Source organism: Cygnus atratus, chromosome 6, assembly GCF_013377495.2.
Source record: "Cygnus atratus isolate AKBS03 ecotype Queensland, Australia chromosome 6, CAtr_DNAZoo_HiC_assembly, whole genome shotgun sequence".
NCBI classification, from domain to species: Eukaryota; Metazoa; Chordata; class Aves; order Anseriformes; family Anatidae; genus Cygnus; species Cygnus atratus.
In genome coordinates, this window is record NC_066367.1 from 25,890,732 (window position 1) to 25,906,388 (window position 15,657).

Sequence of the window (15,657 nt, forward strand, 5' to 3'; positions counted from 1 at the left end):
GGAAAGTATCATCAAAAATCTATTCTCTGTGAACCTGAAAATCCTATTGACAGCCCTTTTGTAAAGTAAGCCATACCTGGCCCAACTGCAGCCTTGGAGTGGCAGAGGAAGGCAGGGGCTGGCTTGGCAGTTTTACTACATCAGCAATGGTTGAAATAATTCTAATGCAGAACAACAACAACAACCACAGCTTCATGTAAGGAAGGAAAATCAGACAGTTATATCACAATTCTGCTAAAATACCTATATCCAAAGTTTGGTAGAGAGACAGAAAATCAGGTAGGAAAATCTCATATGCCATGGTCTCATTTTGTAGACTGAAAAAAAAATGATAAAGTGCATCCTTGTTTAAGTCACTGCGGGATACCTGGAATTTTATAGAAACTGCTGCAGTGTGTCTCCCAGTGGGGAATAACTGAAGCATGAGATGAGAAAACAGCCATACCCTAACTTGCAGTGGCAGGTACTGTCAAAGGAAATGTCCAATATAAGCTTAAGATGGCAAATAACTGCCTGGATTCCTGAAGTAAAAAAGTATAAACCAATTCTCTAATCATGTCTAATCAAAGGATACTATCAGTCGCTGCAAACTTCTAAGAAAAAACGTGTATTAGAGAAATGGTAGCATGCATATCTTGTTCAGTAGTGTTTGGGGAATATTTGAGCCTGCAGCATTTAATTCCCTGTTATTACTTCTGGGCCTGGAGCTGAAAGTCATAAATCAGGCCCATTCATAATTTGCAATAATGGGGTGAAATACTCATAAGGAGAGTTACATGATGGAACCTTTTGGGATTGTAACTCTTCCAGTCCGTGATGATTGCATTAAAAAAATCTTCCATCATCTCTATTATTTCCTGATTCCTATACTGGGTTTTCATCCTTTTCCCCCAACATCTCCAGCTTTTGCTGTCATCTGGCATGCCCTCCACCCTTCCTCCCTGCTGCCCTAAATATATGTTTAAAATGAAATCATAGGAAAGTATCCCTTGCTTAGGAAGATGGGCAGGTTCTAAATTACACTGTATTTACTTATAAGCGCATTTAATACCAGACGAGCTTTCCCAGGGAATTTTGCTCTGATTTCAGGACCCCTACTGTTTATATAGAGGGCTATTTTGTCCCATTTAGATGGTGGCTACATTTTGAGTAATAAAGACTACAGTGCTTAAAATAAAATAACATTGTCCCCATCTTTCTTTCACCCTACCATCTACCGAGTTAAAAAAAGAAAAGAAAAAAAAAAAAGATCCCAACCCATGATGTGTTAGAGCTTTGTTTTCTGAGTAACGAGACTAATCATGTTTCCTCTGCTTGGGGTCTCTGTCTTCTCTTCCTTTTCTTGTAGGTCCTCTGGATCCACACTGACATAGAAATATCCCATGATGGAGAAAATAATGCACACGGCAAAGAGTAGAACAGTGAACAAGACAAATTCAGCCCACTAGGATAGAAAAAGAAAAAAAAAAACACGTCAGGTCAGGAGATCCCAGACTCCCAGTCCAGAGGGTTTCTTTGAACTTCCAAGTGCTTCTCAAAGCACTAGGTTAAAGTTACTTCCCAGCATCCAAGACTGCTCACAAGGTAGAAACTTTCTCATCCTGTTTTCTGGTAAGCTATGTACACATAGTGTAATGATGAATATATGCACTATACCTTGAAACAGACTGGTTACACTGGGCTAGTGTCATTAAGCCTTTTCTTCCAAACCTGCCCTGACTGGAGTACACCTATCTGGGCTTTTTGCCCACAACATGCCTTTGGGAGAGGCAATGTCCCGTTAGCCAAAACCAAGTCCCACTTCATACCTTCATGCCATCACCCCAGCAGTCTGACAGCCAAGTGAAGCAACCTCCACAAAACAACCTCCCAGTGCAGAGCCCAGGATCTCGGGGTGCCACAGGCAGCTGGCCCCAAGGATTCCCCAGCAGGACACCTGAGGAGTCTGACTGCCCACCGGGCTAGCTGGGTGAAGGCAAGCTGCTTTTGGTAAGCAACAGCAACACATGGCTGGCATCACCTCCAGGCTCCGGGCCCAAATACAGCCTGCTTGCCTAGAGCTGAGCTCCAGCACTACTATCACAGTCTGTCTCACTGCCACTGGGAGGCCCAGGGAGGCCCACTGCTCCAGAGGGCAACGTTGCTAGGGGCTAAGCAGAGCCCTGGCTGGAAGGAAGCTGGGGCAGACTGCCAGCACCCTGTGCAGGAGCCTGGGGCTGGGCAGAAAAGCTGTGCCTCCAGAGCACAGGCATCCAGAGGCACCGCCCAGGGCTGGTTTTAAAGCATTAGCTCTGTTGAAAGCGCCAAACCATACCTGTGCCATTGGTGCAGCCTGGGCAACGACGAGCACAAGGGTATTCCCAACAGCCACCGTGAGCAGCCAACCTGCCTGCAGCACCGACTTCATGCTGGCTGGAGACTGAAAAGAGGAGAAGGGTCTGGTCAGTGCCTGCAGTGCTCTGCCCATATGCCCAGCTCACCCACCACCCCTCCCTGTGACGTCCTGCCAGGTACAAGCATCCCTGGACCCAGCCTAGGAGGAGATGGTGGAATTTCCTCTGCACAGTGCTTCCTCCATTATTAAGTCCTACAGCTGCATATAAGGAGGTTTCAAACATGTCATCCATAACATGAAGAAGGAAAAGTCACTGCTGTTGCAGAGCTGGATCCTGATCACCCCCGACCTTCATTAGCTGAAATTGTAAAATTGGGAAGCCCAGGGGCTCGCACGACAAGTTCTGAAGCTTGGAGCCTGGTGCCCTGTGGCTGCACATCTTTGGAAAAGAGGCTGGATCCTGATGTTAAGCTTCCTGACAATGTAAGGTTTTCTATATTTCACAACAGATTGTCCCACTGGATTAATCACCCTCATTAATAAACATCTGCAGTGTACTCCCCAAGGACAAATGTGAGTAGCTTCTGCTTTTTGATCTTGCAATATCTCGGTCCTCTCTGCTCATAAACCTTCTCCCCAGACAACCTAGTACACCACAATCAAATTATCCACTGCATTCTCATTACCCCTTCAATCTCTCACCTTAAAGCAGGTTCCAAGCCCCCAAGCCACTCTGTAGTCCTTGAGATGCTTTTGCATTTTTTCACTGAAAAATACATACCCAAAATATTTGGGAGAAAAACTTTCTTGCTGGGAGGAAAACCTGACATTACAGTATTCAGAGCTTTCCCATTAAAATTAACTTCTATCCATTTCTGTTCTGTTTTCTCAGCTTTACCAGAAAAGGGGTTTCCTGAGTATAATTGAGAAAAGCTATCTTCAGAGTATGAATGAATTTAGCTTGAAGGCACCCAGCAAGCTGCTTTATAATCCTACTTTTAACTGAAGAACAGATAACATTGTTAGAAAGCCAAAGTCATGCCAAAGGATGTATTGCAAGTCAATGGCAGATGCAGGAATAAATCCCAAAGTCTAATTGTAAGCCTCTTATCTTTAAGTGGAGTACCTGGGAATAGGAGAAGGCCAGACCCGTAATGGAGAACATCACTTCTCCAGCAGATATTAGTAAGTATTGTGGTAACTGCCAAGCCATATGGACACTATTGGCTTTGATGTCTTCTGACTTCCATGTCTTAACAGCATCTCCAGAAACCTAGCAGGAAAACAAAGGCACATTGATTAGCTGCTGAAAGATCAGACCCTTCCTAGCTTGGACTGCAACAGAGAATTTATTAAAGTGAAGCTTAAAGCAAAGACAGAAGCAAAGCTCTGACCTGGAAGCAAACTATGGGTCTGATCCCTGCCATATCCAAGCCTGTTGGGAGTGGGCTGACTCCTACTGCACAGGGCACAGCTGGCAGCATGCAAATGTCCCAGCTAGCTCACAGGCTGCAAGAGCTGCATGAGTTACTGCAGACGGGCAAGGGCTCGTTCCACCTACGTGGCCAGTTTCCCTTTCCTCAGCACTGTACAACTCCCCTACTATAATGGTGACACACAAACAAATCCATTTCAGGAATTCAAAGAGTAGCATAGGCTGTCCCATATCAGGCGTATTCAGATAGTCAACGTAGCTGTATTCCTAATTCCTTTTGTTTGCTTTCATAGGTGTAATTAGCACTGCCTCTGATGCACAGGGAGTCAGAGAGAGATTTGACAAGCAGTGAGGAAAACACTAGGTCAAAATGACTTCAGGCAGAAAACCTCATGTTTAAGGAGTATTATGGGAAAACACAAGGGATATTTACGAAATGTACTTGATCACCGTGCAGGGAGGCAAATCAAGGGAGTGTATTTCAGAAGGCTAAAAGAGGAGAGCTGTGCATTGCTCTTTAGCCCATAAACAAATGTTACAAGCACCATACTATAACCACACACTGAGGAAGGTTGGGTAGAAGGCAGCATCCCCATGATTTAAGTATTACAGTTCAGCCACATTAGCAGACTAATGTATTGGATTCTTGGTATTGGATGTAGCACTCCCAGCAGAGGAGCAGGGCACAGTACAAATCACTGCAACAATTAAAAATTATCTTGGCCTGGAGCAAACTAACTCTCTACAGAAGAATGAAACTACAGGACAAGAGATGGAAAAACAGAGACCCAGAGGGGCTGAGGCACAGAGCCACCCCTGAGCAGCCACAGCTACGAAAAGGATTTTTGTAGATAGGACCACAAAGTGGGATCCTTACCCACAGCAATGTGGGATGCACCTACCTCATCTGGCCCTGACTCAGCTGTGTTACTGGAGGCTCTGGGGCAATATTCTTAGTCTAATATTCTTCATGAAACTAAACTCAGCTTCTCATCTGGGGAAAAAGGCTTGCTGCCACAAAGGTAGGGTCTGGCCCATATCACTTCAAGTGTGTGTGTGTTTTATGTACATAAATCTCTGCACTCACAGATGGCAGCATCTGCCTGTTCCCTCCAGGACTGCGCATCCCATTCCAGCTACTGGAGTTAAAAAAAAAAAAAAAAAAGCCAGGTGTTTTGCAGCTATGTTTTTCCCCCTACATATTTGGACTCTGCAGACATGAACAGATTCCATTAATTGCCCAACAGGGAGATGTTATTGCCAGGGAGTAGCTGACAGCACTTTGCTCTGCTCATCGCAACACAGTAGTCAAAGCCCCAGAGGGCAGCTTAGCAGTGTGTCCTGTCAGACCTGGTTTGTCTGTGAGCCCGTGCAGTGGAAAGGTTAAAGTGGGTACTAAGCTGATCACGTTCATCTCTGTGGCTCCTGCCAGCTGGACCAGAGCTGGAGCAGCGCGCCTAAGAAGCTGGCAGGCAGGCAAAGGATTCCACCCTCTCTGCGATGTTCACACCCCTGGGTTGTTCAGAAAGCCATGCCTTGACTTTACACTGAGCTCCAAATGAGCTGTACAGGGCGAGAGAAGGAAAAACAGATGAACAATCTCAGCAACCTCCATCAGCACTTCGCCTTTTTCTTCTTCCCATGCATGCCTGCAGGCCTTGGAAGATCAGCCTTCAGGTCAGTAAGTGAAATGTGAGGATAAAGCAAACTGTTTCTGCAGAGTTCCTCAGGTGTGAGGTATTACCAGGTATAGTATTTTAGAGACCACAAGCAGCATTAGCTCTTGGCAGTGTCTGCAGTAGCTCTTTGCAATGTGCTGGCACAAACTGCAGGCCACACGATTTTATATCGAGGATTTCCATCAAGGAAAATACCTTACTTCTTGTGTAGCTTGCAAGATCTGGCAAGATCACAGCATAAGGTGGACTAAGTACCCATTCTTTTTGCTTGTGTAAGTGCCAAAACCTTCTACTAGCCCTCGAGTAATGGACTGCCTTCAAATGGCTACTGCCCAGTTCTTGCTGAGCGGAGAAAGCAAGTGAAAGTCACCGGCATAAGAACAAAAGCACTGCCAGAGATCAGAGAAGAACGCACTTGTTACCATCACAAGGTCACCTACATTAGTTACCACAACAGTGTACGATGCGCCAAAGTCAAGCAGCCCAAGGTCCAGGGTGAATTCCCCCATTTCAGTTATGCATTTTCCATCGTTGTATCTAGATACAAGAATGAAGCACAGTATTTTCTGGTTATTCTCACAAGAGCACAAAGCACAGCTAACAAAAATGACCCTACAATGGACTAGGGAGGATGAATGATGTAAAGCTGCAGTCATGTTAATGTCAGAGGATCTCTAGAGTTCTTGCCATATTTTCCTTCCAGAAACACTTAGACCCTGACTAGAGTTCACCTAATGACCCAGGCTATTACTAGCATTTTTTAATGCTGCTTCTTCCTAGTATGGATTTCTCTTTTCCCCCAGATTTATTTTACTTTCAAACTTTTCTTCACTCCTTTAGGAACCAGACACTTACCTAGGGCCAGACAAGTTAGCCAGGCTCAGGCAGACTTCAGATAATCAGAGCTACACACCCACAAGCCATGTCGCTTCCTTTCAATAGGACAAGTTAGCCATCGTACTCGTTCTTCTGATTTTGAACGTGTAAAATGGCACAGATGCTCAACAGCATTGCCACAGTGGTTGCTACATCTTTCTAAATTGCAGCAATAAGTATCTTGGATGGAACTGATGCAGAGAAAAGCCATGAGGCTTTTGAAACACTGCAAAGGCCAGAAATATCCTCCAGGAGCCAACTCCAGTGCTGCCAAACCAAGGCCATATGGAGCTCCTGTCTAACAAGCCCGGTCTGCAAAGCCATGTGATGTTACTCGATGTTACCAGCCCACATACCAACACCTCGTGGCCTGGAATATGAATTGGTCTTTCTCTGAGAGCATCCTAACACGAAGAGCTCAGGCCTCAGAGAATATCAAAATAGAGCAGGTGCCACATGGCAGAGGGGACTTTTCCATCTCCCACCTTACTTTGCACAGGAATGGACATCCTCTTCTCTCTAACCCCACGCACAGTGTGAATAATAGGTCAGAGAAAGCTAAGCCCTGTATTTGGACTTCTAAAAGCTTTTTGGGTTCCCAAGATTCCTTTGACCTGACTCTAAGAAAATCATTGCCTAAATTAGGATGGCATTATACTCATGTCATAGCAGAAATGTTTTCAAGCTCTGTTCCCGATGATTTTATCTTAACAGAGCAATAACAGCCATGGGAAGGGAACTATCCCAGGCACTGTTTGGAACTTGAATCTATTCAACTAGATATTATGCACAGAGATACTGATCTGCTATCCTTTGACTTGGACACTTTTCAGGCTAAATGCTTAGTGCTTCTGTACACATACAAGTGGTCCAGGGCACCTGCTCTGCACAGAGAGGATAATTCTGCTTTTTTACAAACATCTGCCCACACAACCAAATGCCAAGACAACAGTAATGAAATTTTTGCTGTTTGCCTGAGAAAAGCCCCATGGTATTCAAGGAAAGGCTTCACCAAGAACCTTCAGCACAACAAGGGAAACTTACTTGTCCCTCTCTAGCAGCAAGTACTCAGAAACACCGTAGTTTTTCTGAACAGCAACAAACTGTTTGCTGTCAATGGTGAGGTTGACATCTTGGCTCAAACCATTAATGAATCTGCAATGAAAGCATATTAGGTTGTCACACAGGGCAGGAGAAGCACAGCATTAGACACTTTAGAAGCGCGCTCTCCATCCCAAAGCATTCTGTAAGTCCATAGGCTTATACTAGTTTGTCCTGCAAGCTACCAAAATATTAGCTTGATTCATTGCCCAGTTTTTCAATAAAAGATTAGCTTCCCTATTGCTGTGTAATTTTACCCTCTTATTTTCTCCCCTGTCAAAGTGACCCCCGCTTCTTGTGAGGTAGAACTTACCAGCAATCTCTTCTCAGACACCTTCAGAGATTCCCCCTGATATGATCAAGAGGACAGAGCCCCAGTGCCCCCCAGGAAACCATAAAGGTGGGAGTCCTGATGGGAGTGTGCACCATGCTGGAATACTTTCCAAGGAGTTTCTACTAGTGGGAATGAGTTTTCAACAAAATAATGTGTTTTCATCAAAACAGTCTTCCATGGGAAAGCACGGGGCTTTCAGCTTGGGGCTGTTAGTGAAACCAAACACTTTTAATTTGATCTGACTATGTTTGAAAATATTTTGTTTTTCAGTTGTTAAAATGGAGGGGAAATCCCTGAAGATAGGCAAGTGCTTTACAAAAGTAACTTTAGAGGGAAAAAAGGATGTCTTCCTAGTTAAACCTCCTCACATTTTTGAACAGAAAGGTCTGGGATTCTGTCAAAAATGCTCACAGAAAAATAAAAAAAGTTCCTGACTGCGGGTATTGATCAATTCCCCAAGGTGCTGTTTAGTCAGTAGAAGCCTTCACAAACACAGGGCTATGAACATACTGTTCTCGTTGTATCCGCTTCAGTACAAATTTGTACGTGAGGTCGGATGAGATAAGTGAATGTCATGGGCTGGGCCAGTTTGCAGAGGACAAACAGCAGCAGCTCCTTTCTAGATTGCTTCTTCCCTTTCTTTCCCAAAGAGATGGGACACAGGGAGATGAATTTATCACCCTCCCAAGGGAGGGGATCTTTTACGTTGCCATCTCAGCCCAGCCTCTCCTAGGCAGTAAATGGCAATAATGTTCAGCTCTGTGTGGTGAGTGTGGGAGGTGGCACACACTGAGCACTCTGACACCTGAACCTTTTCTTGCAGGGGAAGCATGGACTACATTCTAACCCAAGAACACCTAGACTATGGTGCATACAGTTTGTATTAGACAAAAGCAGTTTCCCTCCCCCCACCTCCCTTGAATCCTCAAAAAGAGCCATTCATACCTAACAGCTGCCAAACCATTTTCTGGCTTTGCTTTCAAGTCTGTAATCTAAAGAGGGGAAGAAAAAAGAAAAAAAAAATATCTGCATTAATACTGCCTGATAAACAACGTGTAAGAGAAAATATCTGTGCCTGTGGAATTACACCTGTTACAAAGCCTGTGGAAATTGACTGAACTCTCACATAAACTTTATATCAGGCCACAGAAGTGAAGCCTTGGTACAATGAAACCAATGGCAAAATTTCAGCTCCACCTAGGGCTTAAGATGAGATTGTATGTTCCTTCTCACCTCCTGTATAACACAAGCTACAGAGTTTCAGCCAGTTACCCTTCTACTGAGGCATGTAACACCCTCTAACGTAAGTATTTGTCTCAACCTGAAGACAACAACAGAGCATTATCCACGTTAACTTTTCAGTGATTAATTGCAACCAAACACAGGTGCCATATTCCTACAAAAACAGCAAATTGCCTAACTTCCAGAGCTTGATTCTTGGCTTACTCATTGGCTTCACAAAGCCTAAAGCCAACAGGTTACATTAGGTTACTATTCTGATCATCATGCATCACTCACGTTTTCCCTGACCTTCAGTACTCAAGAGAGAAAATGTTTCATGGTGCAGGCAGAGAGCAGGAGACACCACGATGCACTGATCTATTTCGTGGTTGCAGTCTCTGCAGGCACATCCTTGGATTGGCAACCTGGTTGCCAAATTTTCTAGCCCTTTCTTCACGCTTTCTTCCTGGTGTTAAACCATGAGCTTCTAAGCAAGGATCCAAAATTTCAGTATCCCTATAAAATGTCTATTCTACTCCAGTGTGATATGCTGATCCAGAAATAATATATGCCCTAAATAACGAATAGCCATAGTGAATAATAAATGTGGGAGCAATAAATAATAAACAACAACATCATTTCTTTCAGTGGGAGGCACATGGGGATTAACACTCTAGTTCATTGCAGGCGGGCTAGACAAATTATTACTCGCTTTCACCAATGATCCCCAGAGCTCTCAAATTCATTTGCTGCCCACTCAACCACCCACAAAGGAGAAGAAACCAGTTTCAGATTGGATCCTTCCAAGAAAGCATCCTCACCTGAGCGGGGGGATCCAAACCTAGCATGGGTTTGGGGGAAACTGGCATGGTCCGTGGCCACTCCAGGACAGGCCCCACAATACAGCAGTGATGCTGCCATTGCCTCCCTTGTGTTGCAATGTTGGACAGTATAATTTACTACACTGTCTTCCACACCTCCCTTATCTCATGCTGAGAATGACAAGTCAATAGCATCACCCAACAGCACTGCATGGAAGCCTGCCCATGCCAGGGGTAGGCATTAATTCAAGCACAGGCTAGATAGCTGGGGCAGCACAGAGATGTACTGAGGTTCAGAGGTTGCTTTGCTTCAGCCTGTCTCAGGCTTTCTTTTTCATGGAGACTGTATGAAAATCAGTGTATGAGCATCAATTTCTAAAGGAAACAGCACACAATCATCAGGGTCTCAGGGAAACTTAATGGCACTGTGTGAAAATGAGCCCCAGGTTCCAAACCATAAAAGAGAAGGGGGAAAAAAAAAGGAAAAAAAAATTCTTGAAACTCTGCATTTTTAAAACCAATTACACGATTCCTACTACACAGTATTGAAAGCCTTTGCAGTGGCAACTCTGCAAGGCAGGAGGCTGAGGAATTGCTAAGAGAGTAAGAGAATTGGTGTTTCAGCATGAGGACAGATTCCGATGGCATTTACACATACATACACACCTACCACAATGTGAAATGACACCGTTCATTTTAAGAGAGCTTCTTGGCATACAGCTGCATTCAGAAGATATCAGAATCTGGCCCTACATATCCCATATACGTCTCTACAGTTACTGCAGCAATACACAGAAGTCCAAACAAAGGCGGCTCTGCAGCAGAGCCGGAAATGAGCTTAATCATTTATTCTGTTCAACAAAACAAATGGGCCTTCTGTGCTTTTTCACTAAACACTTGTAATAACTAAGCCCAGAGTCATTTCTCTGATGCTTTTATTCCGTGCCCAGCCCTAGAGCCTCTTTAACATCTTTGCTTTATAGAACCATCTTTTGGGGAAAATCTCTGGTTCTCTGCTTCCTCAGCTTTCACAAGCTCTGCTGCCCAGCAGGCATGACTCTGCTCTCCCACTGCAGCATTCACTGAATTAAAGTGTTCCTAGCAACTCTCAGATGCCATAACGCGTCTATTAATCAACCAGCAGAAATGTGTACAGATCCAGTGCCGCTAGCTAAGAAGTCAGGTTTTGAGCAACTGAGAGCAATCAGACAGACACTGCAACTGAGCAAGTGAATTAATGACCCTATTACCCCATTACCCATTGTATCATCACAGCCATTGAATTAATATTGTATTTACACTTCACTCCCACACTCACTAGGCGACTTGATAGGCTTCCTTCTGCCTCAAAAACAATTAAGCTGTATACTGATTTTTCCTTCGCAGTGTAGTTAAAAGTGAGAGACAATCCTTGATGTTGCAGGACGAAGTGAAGGTTCTGTTGCTCGCCGTTCAATATCAAATTTGAGTACTCAGCTGGGTTCTGTGGGGAAAGAAAAAAAAAAAGAGAGAGAAAAAAAAACTTGGCTACACACTTTCTTCACATGAGAAAGGCTTCAGGATGGTCAGCTCAGAGCTTGGAGTAGCTTCCCTTGCCAGTTGTAACCCAAAGGCCAGGAAACCTTCTACACACACAGCTACCCTTTCCCTGGCCCTGCTCTGCCCCAGTGAAACCATATCTAAAATGTGGCAGGCAGCTGGTTGCCAACGGCCTGCTGTTCTGAGACCCAAAGTAGGCTGACCTGGAAGTAATCTGGAAGCTGAAATAGGAAACAAGTTGCAGTGCCCATACCCGGTTAACTACTTTCCCATTTCTTTCCTCCTCTGCAGGTAAATATTTTTCAGATGCCATCCAGATCCCAACAGCAATGTCTGGATCGTGTCTGATCACTGAGAGATGTGATCTGAATGCCTCGTATTGGGACATTCCTCCTTTATTCCAATTCTAGGTGAATGTGTTTAGCCATTTCATCCTTTGTCAAGAAAATATTTCTCCAAACTCTTCCATTTCTGTCTGGTCAGAGATAGTGTGCTCCTTCTCCAAAGCCATTCCCATACACTTCTAAGGTGGCAGAGAACAAGCTCTAGCATCTGGGGGTTTTATTGGCAAGTGTCTGAAAAAAAGCCCACCCTTTTTTCAATGGGATGCAGGTCAGGTGTGCCATCCCCACACACACACACTTACCTGAAAAGCCTCCACAGGCTGCTGAAATAGGTCCTGGTCTTGGATTGTCACTTGAACAGGGTTCTTTGCCAAATTCAGGACCTGAATTAAACTTTCTTTTGGGACAAGTTGAGGCATATCGGTTTCCTAATTAAAATAAAAGGCTTTAAGTGCCATCTGTATGCTTTATTAACGTTTTAATAACTCTTCCTTTTTAGTCATAATAGTCTTCCTCTCTGTAATGACATTTTTCCATCCCTTCCTCATCAGAAGTTGCACTGAGAGAAAACCGAACATAAATCTTATTTAGGGAGGCTTCCTCGGAGTACCTCAATAGCCAACCTACCCTTCTTCACAAAGGCTGCTCTTCACACCGCTAAATGCAGAGGCTACACAACTGCTGGGCAGGTAGAACAGTGTCACTCTCTCATTATACAGTTCCCAAGTGCCTGGATTTAACCAACTGCCATGTCAGAAAGGAAGAATTGTGATAGATTTCAAAAGCAGGGACCAGAATAATTGTTTTCCCACTGCAGTCGGTGACTGGGAAAAGAATTAGGCCAGAAGCTAAGCAGTTTTGGAAATCCCAGTCCAGCTCCATGTCTGTAGTTGGTGCTTTTGCATCACTTGACACCATATTACCTCAGCACAGACCTTGCTCGCTGTGTTCTAGGAAAGGGAAGATAATGCCTGCAGTACGCAGGTATCTCTTTCTGCCAGGAGTCATTTTTCCTAGAAAGAGTACTTCAGTCAATGTCAGCCTCGTACTGCAGATCTAAAACTATTTTTTTTTATTTTGTTGAGGTTTTATGTTTTGTTGCTGTTTGTTTGTATATTTTCTTTTACTTTTTTTTTTCCCCTCGCTTCATTTTCAGGTAGCTGCGAGGAATAAATCAGAGCTATTAATTTTTTTCTGTCTCACCCTGTAATTCAGGTATGGCAGGCAGGGTAATTTGAACCTAGCTTGGAGGGGAGACACTGTCAGAAAAGATAGGGTGACACTGTTTTCCATGTATTTCCCAATATTAATATTCAGCAAATCCCACTACTGTGGCATTTCACTTGCACTACTCACAGCAAGCCAAGGCGGGCCATCATATGTCCCTCTTTGCTGGAGCTTTTAGTGGCCTTCAGGGTAAAATTTCCATGGATAGGCAGGGGGCAACATCTAACTCATCGTGCCTCTGCCTGGATGAGTTGCCCACAGCCAGAGCAGACTTTCAGTGCTCAGAGAGAGCTGTTGTGGCTGGCAATGAGAGCGTTTCATGGCTCAAGAAAAGAGATCAGAAAGGACCTCAGCCCACAGTCTCATTGCAATGGGAGACTTGTCCATGGATTCATCTCATCTGAGGAGCCAGCAAATATTAATCCAGGGCTGTGTGCCAGCCACTCTGTAACAGAACACTTTAAGTATACATGGAAAGCTTTAAAAATTAATCCTACAGCATCTTTCTTAAGCCAAAGGTCAGCCAAAGTTTGCACAAAGCTGGTCGCGGGCCAGAAACAAATGGCACAAATCTTCAGGGGCTAATATTGAATTTACAAGAGATTTGCTGGCTTTCTGTCTGGGGATGGCCAGCAGCCCCTGGTGTCCAGGAGTGCATTCACCTGCATCACTGGAGAATGAATTGGTTGTGTAAAAAACACATCCTCACCCAAAGCAGAAAAGGAATAAAATAAACTGAAACAGTAAAATATAGGCAATCTACAGCAAGAAATAGAAGAGAATTAATCTCTAGCATTAACTAGGTGTCTGTCAAGCACTGGTGATGGAATTATAGAATATAGACCAATACAGGTGACTGGCACAGTAAAACTGCAAAGAGCAGAAAAAGAGAGAGGCAACGACACAGAAAGACAGACAGACAGACAGACACAGAAAGTAAGAATTTAAATTAGCAATTGGATTAGTATGTTTAGTTGTAAAGAACAAATTGAAGGTGACAATCCAGGATCACAACGGGTAAAAGGATTATCCAACAGGCATCAGTAAAACACCCCAGGGAAAGCCAAGTATTTTTGAGGAATCTCTTGTGCTATACATACATTTATTTTGACTTCTACAATAGCTGCAAGTCCAAACGCCATCCCTGCAAGGATCATACCTGTTGCCATTTTCTTAATAGGCCTATGGAGCAAATGAAAGAGGTGCCATTAAGAAAAGAAAGTAATTTAAAATATAAAATATAATTCCTCAGAGCCTAAGATGTGCCAAAACCACATAATAAACTGTCCAACAGGTGGCACTGGGGATGACGTGCTGTTTAAATTGCCAATCATTTAACTTAAAACTATTCTGTTTTTCTGTATGAGGCCAGCACTGAGGCCAATTAAAACTGATATGCCATGAAAAAAGCTCTGTGCTTGCAAGTTGCATATAATCTTGTTCTTAGCTCTTCTAGTGGGAGTAGCTCATGGCATTATGCTAACCTGTGATGTTGGAAGGAGCACTAGAAATGACACATCTTCAACTCTCTTTTGGGAAAGGCAAAAGATAAGTAGCATGCTATTTAGCAGCAGGAATGAAGAGCAGAAAAAATGTAGTTTTTGTCATCAGCATTTCTGACCATCTGTGTCATCATTCTGGGTTATTTCTCCTGCCAATAGATTCACATTTCTGGAGAATAAGGAACTTGCTTCTGAAACTGGTGCAGAACTAGTACAACTCTGCCAGAGTTATGTGAGACAATATGATATAAAAGGGTGTAAAATAGGTCCAGAATGGCAGGTCCACCAAGTTGTTGAGATTTGAAAAAAACGTGGATCTAGATTCTGTGGTTTCTGCTCCTTGTAGTGGTCTGGACTCATATTCTAGATTGACAGGGATGTGGGATTATGAACCCCAGATTATGAACCCAAATTCTGTCTCTCAGCTACATGCCCTGGGATAAGAACATATTTACTGTTTCTATTTTGTAACAAACAAACTGGTTTTGACCTCAAATTGTGCATTGAGATTGCGTAGCACAAACTTTTGCAGCCACATAGATGAAAACCCTGAAGACTACAGTATTTCCACAGCCACATCTATGGCTAAACTGGATAGGAGCCTGTTAGCATCCAGCATCCAGGGGACAAAAAGAGTGTGACATTCAGTCCTGGTCAGTGCATGGGTTTGTGCTGCTGGGTGAGCTACTCTGTGAACTGGTCATCAGACAGGATGTTTTTTTGCCAAGCTGGGGCTTTTGAAGCCAATCTCCCACTTGTTCCCTCTTTCCACACTTTATTTCACGTTGAGGAGTGGTGTTGGAGCACACAAACTTGGTTTGTTTCAGCTAGATCTGCACTGGCAGGTGCACATAACTTACTTCCACTGCTAAAGGGCATCAATCCACAGAGGCAGACTAGAGATACTCAGAAGTAACACACACCCCAAATGCATAAATTGGGTCTCAGAAACAACCGTTTTGCTCTAGAGTTTCTCACCGGTTCCTATCCTAGTGTGGAACCTGCCTTCACAAGACCACACACAGCGCACACTGTGGGACAGTGAGTTTGGCCCCCTGGGAGCTTCAGGAAGGGAATTATTTAACGATGATACAGGAGATAAGGTGAAGGACATGTTGATCAAATTTAAAAGGGACTGTTCATATCAGCTTCAGGGAAAATCTGTTGATAGAGCAGAATCTAACACCATTGAATTTTCCCCTCTGGAATTGCCAGGGCCTACAGAAGATGGTGACGCTGCCAG

At 43.9% G+C, this 15,657-nt stretch overlaps 1 protein-coding gene across 1 annotated transcript in view; it reads right to left on the reverse strand.

Annotated features, from left to right (window-relative positions):
• Window positions 1-1,267: 1,267 nt before the first annotated feature.
• The window catches only part of SLC15A2 (solute carrier family 15 member 2), a 37,569-nt gene continuing 23,179 nt past the window's right edge, over window positions 1,268-15,657 (reverse strand). Inside the window, exons 14-22 of the mRNA XM_035571224.1 lie at window positions 14,013-14,094; window positions 11,988-12,113; window positions 11,121-11,285; window positions 8,706-8,752; window positions 7,370-7,480; window positions 5,890-5,986; window positions 3,462-3,608; window positions 2,315-2,419; window positions 1,268-1,444 (exon numbers count right to left, since the gene is read on the reverse strand). Coding sequence (XP_035427117.1) covers window positions 1,268-1,444; window positions 2,315-2,419; window positions 3,462-3,608; window positions 5,890-5,986; window positions 7,370-7,480; window positions 8,706-8,752; window positions 11,121-11,285; window positions 11,988-12,113; window positions 14,013-14,094 — 1,057 coding nt within the window. The remainder of the gene's footprint in view (window positions 1,445-2,314; window positions 2,420-3,461; window positions 3,609-5,889; window positions 5,987-7,369; window positions 7,481-8,705; window positions 8,753-11,120; window positions 11,286-11,987; window positions 12,114-14,012; window positions 14,095-15,657) is intronic.